Below are 11,144 nucleotides of genomic sequence, written 5' to 3'. Positions count from 1 at the left end.
GTACTTTTCGGTTGTTGTTGGCCGTCAAACACCACCCATCATTAGTCATATTTCACGGATTGATCGGTAACAAAATGTTTGTATTTTATTTTCTCTTTTTTCTTAGGATTGGTTTTTCACCAAACTCAATTAAAATTGATGAAAATCTATTTAAAAGTTTGACATATAAATACCATGATATCGATACTCCGATAAAGCTTGTGATGAGACGTCTTTGTATGGATTAAATCGTAAGATTTAAAAGTATTAGTTCTTTTTCTGGACATAAATATCAAATTCAAATTTCAACGTTTGTATTTATTTTCTTGACTTTAGAATCACTGCTTTTTTTTTTCTTCCACTAAATCAGTGAATACAAACGCAATTTATTCGATACAAAGCCAGACGTACAGAAAACGAGTATAACAGTCTCCCAGACACAGTGAAATACAAAATTCAGTCCCCACAGTCATGCACACAAATGACACGATCAACATCCTACACGCTTTAAACAAGCTTAATCAACTACTTAAAATCCGGACCGAGCCTCCTCCACCGGCAGCTCTTCCACCACCTCCGACACCAAAAACGACTTGTTACCGGCGTTTCTCGCCGAGCAGTTGGCACGAATCTCCCCATCGTTTCCGGTCAACACGCTCAACTGCCCCATCTTTGTCATCGCCACCGCAAATTTCTGGAAGAAGAGATTCTGGTCAATTGCAAAGCTAGTAACGATGCCCCTCGTCCTATTATCGGTGTACAAGTCTTGGTCGGAGGTGAACAGTCCTTGTCGGTTCATGAGATCGACGTAATATTTGTTGTCGAATATGTTAGGGGTCCTAATGTCCAAAACCGTGGTGTTGGTCGAATTTGCTGTCGGACAAATGAGCTTGAGGTTGTTGGCAAATGTTTGGTCCATGGTGGGGTCTTGGGTAGGGTAAAGTCGGTCGGTGAAAGAGGTGCAATGGCTTATGCCGATCGTGTGGCCGCCCGAGAGAGCTACGACGTCGGTCGGGTTGAGGTTTTTGGTGGCGAGCATGGAGAGGATGGTGCTGGCGTTGGCGGAGGGTGGCGGTAAGTTCTGTAGGGTTGCATTTATGGTGGAGAAAGTTAACCCATCTCTTCTTCCCAATGGCACAGCATAATACGGACCTCCTGACTGCAAGGGATGAACCCATAAATTTTATATCAAACAATCCAAGATTATAAAGTTACATCTTATTAAAACTTTTTTTAATTTGCGACACTCTTAAAAATATAACTTTTTAAATGAATCTGTTAAAAAAATAAAAAATAATAATATTTTCTTAATTTATTACAAAAATCATTCAATAAATTCAAATAAAAACATTTAAATTTATCTGATCTAACATTTTTAATCAATAATAATGAATGTTTTTACATAAGTTAACGAAGTAATGACTAACGACTAATGACAAAGCAGTTATTAAGGCCCTCTTAGATCTTTGATTACCCCTTCAACAAGTAGAACCCTTTAGTAATTTATTCTTAAAATTTTCATTTTAGCTTTTTAAGTCGGGTGAATTCACGAGATAATGTTCTCGATTTTTTTTATTCACGATATAATGCACATTTCAGATTAATTGCTGGTATAGGGTGAATTCTACAGTGAACTCGTAGGACGCCATGCAATCCAGGCGACCTTGTAGGACGCCATGCAATCCAGGCGACATACGGGAGACATACGAGTGACATACGAGCCATACAAGCCATATACTCACCATGCAGACGAGCCATACAAGCCATATACTCACCATCACCATGCAGACGAGCCATACAAGCCATATACTCACCATGCAGACGAGCCAGCCAACGGAGAGGTCGCCATGCAAAGGAGCCAGCCAATAGAGAGGTCGCCATGCAGTCTGGGCGACCTTGTAGTCCCGGCGACCTTGTAGGTCGCCATGTAGTCCCGGCGACCTTGTAGGTCGCCCCGGCGTCCCCTGCCTCCCGAGACCATGCATGCACATGCAGCCAAATAACTTCACGTGCTCCTGCTCCCCGCTGCATGCCTGCATGCATGCCAAGATAACTTCACGTGCTCCTGCTCCCCCGCTGCATGCCTACAGCATGCCATGTGATCCTAGCTCACGAGACCATGCATGCACAATAATTGAACCATTGTTGGTGAAATAATTGAGGCAGCCGGTTATATATGGGGTGTGCAAATTGCAAGAACATAAAAGAAAGATCACACATAAAAGAAAGAAAGAAAGGGAGAAGAGATTGCAGCCGAGAAAGAAAGAAAGGGAGAAAGAAAGGAAAGTAAGAAGAAGAAAGGGAGATAAGGTAAATTTGTTTATATTTAAATTAGTTTATTATTATAAATGTTAATTAGTTTATTAGTTTAGGGTTATATGATTGTTAGTTTAAGTTATAGTATACATAAATTAAAAATTATTTAATTAGTATATGTTTGATAGTTATATAGTTAAAAAATAATTAATTAGTTTGTTTTGTTAATAGTTAGTTATATAAAAAAAATTATTTAATTAGTTTTTGTTAGTTAAATAGTTAAGTTATATTTGTTTGTTGAATATATTATATAAAAAATTAGTTAGTAAGTTTATTAGTAGTATATTATAATGAAAAATAGTTTATTAGTTAGTTTTAGTTATATAAAAAATATTTTATTAGTTGTTTAAGGGTTTGGTGTTTACGTTTAACTTATATTTTAAAAAGTTTAGTTTGTTAGTTTATTAGTTTATTATATTATAAGTTATTATATTAAAGTTTAGTGTTGTAAATTAGTTAGTTAGTTTATATTAGATTATATTAAATGATTTTTTAAATATTGTTGTTTAATTTTTTTACAGATTCATTCCAATGGCTGACCAAATTCCACTGTTGAGGCTTGACAATGAACATATTTCAAGTCATTTGGGAATAATGGTGAATAAAATATTTGTTTAATGAATTATAATTAATAAATATTTGAATATTATTTTATGATTGTGATAATTTTTTGAAATATTTAATTGTAGGAGGACGAGCAGCGAGTCCTTCGTCTTCGACTACATAAAGTGCCCAAGCCACACCCACTAATAGAAGAAAATTTGCAAGAGGCTGGATTTTGGTATATCACATTTGTGCGAGATTACAAGTTGGTCCCAGGTTTGATCAGTGCGTTGATTGAACGCTGGAGACCAGAAACGCACACGTTTCATTTGCCGTGTGGCGAATGCACGATAACTTTGGAGGATGTGGCAATGCAACTCGGGGTCCAAACTAATGGGATGTCGGTGGTAATGTCACATGAGTTTAATAAGGTGGAACAACTTTGCAACTTGTTTCTTGGGAAAGCGCCCGTACCACCAGAGTGTAAAGGGTGGCGGGTGAGGTTGTCATGGTTGAAGAATGAATTTCAACTTCAATCAAATAGTACGGAGCACGAAATTATATATGCAACACGAGCATATATATTACAATTGATTGGGGGAATTTTGATGCCTGATAAATCCGGTAGTTATGTTCACACTCAGTATCTTCTTTTTTTAACAAATTTTGAGAATTGTAGGCAATATAGCTGGGGTTCGGCGATATTGGCGTTCTTGTATCGTGAGATGTGCAAGGCGTCATTAGTCGTGAATGATAATAATACAGTAGAAATCGGTGGATGTCTGTTGCTTCTACAATCATGGGCTTGGCATAGACTTCCGTTTTTGACACCGATTAGTCGGACTGCGGTTGACTTTCCACTTGCCGGAAGGTAATATGAATCCTCTATTTTAATATAAATATTAATTAAAATATTTATTTTGATTAAAATTATTGAACAAAATGTCTCTATTTTTGTTTTGATTGATATACAGATGGAGGCATAAAATTGAAGGCACAGGGTTGGTGCACAACAACATTAAAGAGTTCAGGTTGAAGATAGACATTAAGGCCAAAAAGGAGGTATGCATAATTTGTATTTTTTAATTATTATTTAAATTAACTATATTATCTAATTTAAATAAATTTTATTGTTTTTGTAATTTTACAGTTTAATTGGAGACCATACATGAATGAAGAATTATTTGCGTTGATATCGCACGATATTTTAGATGGGTTTCAATATTGGTGTGCTGTTACACCATTGATCAATTTTGCTTTTGTTGAGATCCAATTTGGGGATAGAGTGCTGAGGCAATTCCACTTCCACCAACCTATTCCGCGGAGTCCATGGGATCATGACCTCCTCCAAAACTTAGATGGTCGTCGTCCAGTGAATTGGGTTGAGACGCATGACGACCTGCACAGATTTGATGGTCGTCGTAAAGAAAGCGTTAATTGGGTTGAGAAGCATGCAACCTACATTAATGCTTGGAACAATAGGGCTTCATTCATGCCAACTCTTGACGCCATTCAAGACGACGACTTTAATTTTGAGACTTCGGCTTACCTTGCTTATTTTTTGGATAATGGAAAGCCGTTCCTCACAACAATAGTAGAGAGGCGACAATTTTTGAGGTTTAAGAAAAGATTTGGTAAAGCTGAATACTCTCTACCGAGTGGGAGTGGGAGTTCATCTCTACAAACTGAAGCGGAAATGACCGATGTGGATAATAGCGCACCACAATCGTTGCATCACGCAGTTGATGACTCTACTGGCCCGGCATACATACCAGAGTTTGTGCAGCCTGAGGCACCCATCTATTCTCCTACGTTTTCGTCGACGTATGACTTTGAACACATGACAGTTCAAATACCCCAATGAATGAGGGGGATGAGTACAATACTCCTGAGCCACAACGGCCACAACGTATCAGACGTCCGCCCCGACATTATCATTCAACAACACCCCGACATCGACAACAATTGTAAACTCGTTTGCTATTTATTACAAATTATTTATTGAAATTAGACTACTTTTTTTAACCTTAACAATGATGTTTAGTATCAAATCATTACTAGTATCAAATAATTAGTATTAAATCATTAGTAATAATTAGTAAATCATTAGTATCAAATCATTAAATATTTAAAAATCATTAATAAATTCGACTATGTATAAATTTAAACTCAGTAATCCACACTTGTACACTACTTTGTTAGTATTCTATAATTATTAGTAATAATTATTAAATCATTAGTATTAAATCATTATTATAAATAATTACTAAATAATAACATAATAATTATTATAAAATCATTATTATAATGATTATTATCAAATCATTACTAAATCATCAAATCATTAAATATTTAAATCATTATTAAATCATTTTTATAATGATTATTACTAAATCATTATTATAATGATTATTATCAAATCATTACTATAATGATTATTATCAAATCATTACTAAATCATCAAATCATTAAATATTTAAATCATTATTAAATCATTTTTATAATGATTATTACTAAATCATTATTATAATGATTATTATCAAATCATTACTATAATGATTATTATCAAATCATTACTAAATCATCAAATCATTAAATATTTAAATCATTATTAAATCATTTTTATAATGATTAATAAATACATAGAAATACATATATGATTACTAATGATGAGGCATATATCTTGGTAAATTAGGACAATTGTTTTTTGAATGGCTTTCACCTCTACATAATCCGCATCTCTTTGCTTGACCTCTCTCTTTAGCATGAAAATCCATACTGGTATGAATTCGAGTGGACTCAGGTCGACCCTCACCTATTCAACCATCGCCTTCACGTATTCACATATTACATCGGAGTCCAATAGTCGGTGGTCTTGTTCGATGGAGTTTCGCAAACATGTGTGCGAACCATTGTACCTCGTGATGACCCAAACATCGTGCCTTTGATTTTTCGACACTCTGATCTTCCACTTGCACTCTGGGCCATATTTTACACACTTTGCGTATAGGGTTTTCTGGTTGGACTCTGCAACATGGACATCAACATGGCATTTGATGCAGTACTCTTTAATCGCCAGCGTAGCTTCATTTTTTCCTCTGAATTGCACCCCAACTGAAAATTCACCAGAATTATCGAATGATTCAGTCATTTGGTACGGAGGTAAATGTGGCATGTATGGGAATTCAGGTGCCCTCATTGCATCATAGTCTATCTCGTACATGTGAGGAGTAGCTTCATACGGTGCCGGAACTTCATCAATTGCACCTCCACCAAAAATATTTTCGTCGTCGCCCAAAACGGGTTCTTCGGTTTCTTCATCTTCGCTTGAATCATCGTGAATTTCTCCCCATCGATTTTCAGCGTCAATATTAACAACCAATTTCGATATGTTTCTCGTCTCATACTCTGCTGTTGCAGATGTCCCCCCGACTTCATTTACACTTTCCAATAGTGCCATAAAACTGTTCGGGAACCTGTACGTCGGCTCCTCAAACTGACTATATAAAGCCATTTCAGATGGATTTTGAGCCACACCTCTTGATGACCCATGAACATCACATATGTTACACATCAACAAATAACTCAATAACTGCTATATTGGTTGACTCATGTAATCCAACCATGGTTCCAATATCATCATCTTCTTCAAGTGGAACTGCAGCATATCTGACTGGGTTGGGGCATATCATAAACCTATACCTCAAACCATCAACTGCAGCTCGAATTTTTCTTTCTATCTTATGCTTCATTTCTATAAATGTGATGTCTTTTTTGAACATCATATTTATTGGTTTTTCAGACTGAAAAGCTACTCCGACCTCATTTTCCATAATCTGTCCATTATAATGGACAATCGTGAAAAAGTTGTTGCTCATTTTCTCTACAAATAAAAAAATAAATTAATTTAGATTAAAATATTAGATAAGATAATTTCATAAAACATTAAATCATTAAATATAATATAATATACTATTATATTATATTAATGATCAAATAAAATTTGTTATTTTAACTTGATTAATTGATTAATTACTAATATTATTAATAATGATTTAATAATTATTATTAATCTAATGATTTGATATTTAATGATTTAATAATAATATGATTTAGTCATGATTACTAATAATTATTTATTATAAATATTTAATGATTTAGATTTGATACTAATTATTTAGTTATTATTACTAATAATCATGATTAGTTTGATAATTTTTTTTATTTTTTAAAAATATCAAACAAATTTGTTGGCCGGATTATTTCATTCAATTAATTTTTACTCCTTACTAATTTACACATACAATATAAATAAAACAAAATATTTTTTTTAAACAACACTAAATATTTTTAAACACAATATAATTTTTAAACAAAAATTATCTCGCACAAATTAGTTTATATAATCTAATATAAACTTACTATCTAACTAATTTACACATACACAAGAACAAAAAATAGACAACAAAAAATAATAAATTACTCACGTATTTATGCCTTCCTCCTTTCCTTTCTTTTCCTTCTTTGTTTCTTTATTCGAATCAATTTCAACATGGGCAAATGTTGTGGAATAATGCCCTGTATGTGTAAACCGTTTAATTTATTTAAACAGCAATAGCTCCCACAAATTAATTTTATATAATCTAATATATTATAATATAACTTAAACTAATAAACTATTTCTTTATTATAATATAACTTAGTTAAAATAACACACTAATTAAGCACTAATTAATTTTTTTATAATATAACTTCAACTTCAATGAACAATCTAATATATGTTTAAAGACACTAACAAATTAATTAATATTTTTTTATACTTAATAACTTAAACTAATTAACTAATTAACTAATTAACTAATTTTTTATATAATATAATATATAACTTAAACTAACCAACTAATAATTTATACTAACAAACTAATTAACTAGATTTTAGTTTTACCCTAAACCCTAAACTAACAAACTAATAATTTCATATAATAAACTAAATTAAACAATAAAAAATTACCTCACAAACTATGTTTGATCCTTTATCTTATTTTCTTCTTCTTCCTTTTCCTTCTCTCGGCAAAGTTTATACGTGCTTATGCTTATACTCCTGGTTGTTCTTCTCCTTCTATCCTAAACCCCATATCATTTATATAAAGCAAAAAATCGTTGTACAAAGTCTTTAAAATTTGACTATTGAATAAAATATTATTAGGATTGAATCGTATAACTATTGAGCATTGAAAGTCTTCAATTGAACAGCAATATTTGCTGTATTTAACAGCTAAATTAACGCTGCAATCATACAGCTATGGATGCAACGCATGCAGCTACGGATGCAGGAATCTCCCAGCTAGCTATGGATGCAACGCATGCATGAGTGATACAGTTAAAGCTTGGTCGTTGCATGCATGAGTGCTACAGTTAAAGCTGGGTCGCGATGCAGGAATCTCCCTATGGAGACTCCATGGCGACCTACCACCTACCCTACCACCTACCATGTCGTCGGGACTCCATGGCGACCTACCATGTCGCGATGTCGCCGGCAACCTAGAACCGATCCTTGGTCGCCCCGAGTGCCCCATGCATGAACTGATCCTTGGTCATCCTTGGTGCATGGCCCATGCAGAGGTTTGCCGAGATCAGACCACGTGAACAAAGCGCATGCGACCTATCCCATGCCTCGTGCATGGCCCATGCATAGCACCAAAGCAGCATCAGCGAGCAACAGCGGCCACCAAAGCAGCAAATAATGATGGACGAGCAACATCGGCCACCAACAGCGGCCACCCCAAAGCAGCGGCCACCAACAGCGGCCACCCCAAGCAAATAATTATCAGCGGCCACCAACAGCGGCCACCCCAAGCAAATAATTATAGGACGCCGGGCGTGCATGGCGTCCTTATAGGACGTCGGGCGTGCATGGCGTCCTTATAGGACGCCGGGCGTGCATGGCGACCTATAAGGACGTCGGGCGTGCATGGCGACCTATGTTGCCACTGTAGAATTCACCCCATTCGAGCAATTAATCTGCCCAGTGCATCATCTCGTCAAATATTTTTTTTGAATCCATTATGTCGTGAGTTTTGCCTTTTAAGTCATTACTTCTTTTTATATTTTAGGGTTATTTTAAGATTTGTTAATTTTTTTCAAAATAATATTAGTAAAAGACATAAATTAAATAGAATAAAAACTAAACAATGATTAAATTAAAATAGAATATGAATCAAAATAAAATAAGTTTACTTTGCAAGAAAAAAAATACACATGCATTCATAAACACATATTAGATTAAGCATCTATAGCAATGTACATGCAATGACCTTAACCCTAATCACTTAATGAAATAAGCTAAAAATATTATATTTAAATATTTGAAAAGTTAATTTCCGACCAACATGAGATTTTGCTTCTTTACAAAATTACATAGGTTGAATAGTATCTTTTTCAAGTGTTTAAATATAATATTCTAACTTACTTTTGTTAATTATTAGAGTTAAAATTCTAACATGTATGTGTACGTTGTCGCTTGATTCGTGTCCATATTAATATGTGTTTCTAATACATAAGGGCACACAATTTTTTTAGACAAAGTAAACTTATTATATTTTTTAAAAAAATCATATATTTAGATGGTTGATTCTTATTTTTGTAGTCATTGTATAAGTATTAATACTTTAAAATGAAAAATGAAATTATATGAATGAAAAATTATATAGAAAAATTATATAAAAAAATTATAGTATGGATGATACCAAGTAAACGGAGTCACGAGCTGCAAGAGCAAGGATATCAGCACAGGAGACGATTCTTCCACAGGCGTTTTCGATGCGATTGCGCAGTTCGTTGATGATCTCGAATGCCCTAGCCCTCAGGCTGAGATTCGGCGGAGCTTGTTGCTCCCCCGGTCCACTTGCTGATCCATCCAACAACACCGATGCATCACATCCCTAATAAGAACCACAGACGAGACGAATCAAAACCATAAAACAACGACGATTATACGTCGTACCGTTCCATAACGTACCTGGACGAAGCAATCGTGGAAATGAAGACGGAGCAAGCCGGCAGCTTGGCCGATGTCGTTAGTGAACACCGATATCAGATAGTCCCTGATAATGAATTCGAGGATCGGACATGTGTTTTGATAGAAAGTCCAGGAGAGACCACTCACGATTGGAACCGGCTGGTCGACGTTGGCCTCCGAGATAGATAAGTAAGAAGCAAGCAAAACAGAAGACGTCAAAAGGAAAGCAATGGAAGATTTAGTAGCTATAGCCATGGCCAGCTTCTTGTTGTTTCTTTTGTGTAATGGACAAAGCATAACGTGGTCTTATTATAGCCTTTTTCAAGTCATTCCATAAGATTTTATTCATATTAGTCATCTGTACGGATGGAGGGTTAAGGATGGATATAAGATTCGGATTCGATGAATTTATATCCGACTTGATCTTATAGTGTTATATTTTTTTTTTAAAAATCAAGTTTGAGTTAGGTTTAATTTTTTAAAAGACTAGTTTGAGTTTGGGTTTAGAGTGAAAAATCTCCAATCCAACTCACCTAAGATAATGATATAATTATCCCTTATATATATAGATAATTGTAATAACACTTCTATTTATATATTTCTTTTCAATTAGATCCCTATTTTACCTAATGAAATGAGAATTATATATATAATATATTGGGTCAGATGTACATTTTTATTTTAAAATCAAGCTAGGTTTTAGGTCGAGTGAAGCCTCGCTAAACTCATATCAAATCAAGTGATAGATGGAGGGGTAGAATACTCAGATTGAGATCGAGTTCGAGTCAATCAAAAACCTGACCTGACCCATATTCATCCCTAGTTAGGGGGCGGTCGAACTCTTAGAAATTTCAAATTCTCGTATGGTTTAGGTATTTTCTGTTGATGATCTAATTTCATATCCCCTAAAATTTTATTATTTTAATATAACTTTTTAATGATTTAGATTGTTTAACATAAAATTTTATATCTTTTCATTTTCACTTTTGTGTGTACGTTTGGCAATGTTTTTCTATAATATCTTATTGGTTTAATATTAGATTCGAAATCTTTTATTTATTTTCACAAGGTAAGGCAGATTATGATTTCATTAAGGATCAATACAAATTTGAGATGGATTAGTTATACTTGCTCTCAATAATAAAATTCACACCTGCATTCATTAATAAACTATAGTTTTCTTGTTTTGGGGTTAGGGGCCATTGTTGTAATTATATCAACTATTATAATTAAAATAAATTATTATAGGAATTTAATAAACTCAAGATAATTTATCGGAATAAATTTG

At 34.1% G+C, this 11,144-nt stretch overlaps 1 protein-coding gene across 1 annotated transcript; it reads right to left on the bottom strand.

Moving 5' to 3' along the window:
• Window positions 1-356: 356 nt before the first annotated feature.
• LOC120218521 (peroxidase 12-like) lies at window positions 357-10,140 on the bottom strand. The gene is made up of 3 exons (XM_039215442.1): window positions 9,857-10,140; window positions 9,585-9,779; window positions 357-1,138 (listed from the first exon to the last, which is right to left on the bottom strand). Exons 1-3 carry the CDS (start codon window positions 10,109-10,111, stop codon window positions 509-511), a joined length of 1,080 nt encoding a protein of 359 aa, XP_039071373.1. The 5' UTR covers window positions 10,112-10,140; the 3' UTR covers window positions 357-508.
• Window positions 10,141-11,144: the final 1,004 nt, after the last annotated feature.

The sequence above is a fragment of the Hibiscus syriacus genome, unplaced genomic scaffold, assembly GCF_006381635.1.
Source record: "Hibiscus syriacus cultivar Baekdansim isolate YM2019G1 unplaced genomic scaffold, ASM638163v2 tig00110198_pilon, whole genome shotgun sequence".
Classification (NCBI taxonomy): Eukaryota; Viridiplantae; Streptophyta; class Magnoliopsida; order Malvales; family Malvaceae; genus Hibiscus; species Hibiscus syriacus.
The sequence above is the reverse complement of the archived record's forward strand: the minus strand, read 5'-3'. Positions and strand labels throughout refer to the sequence as shown.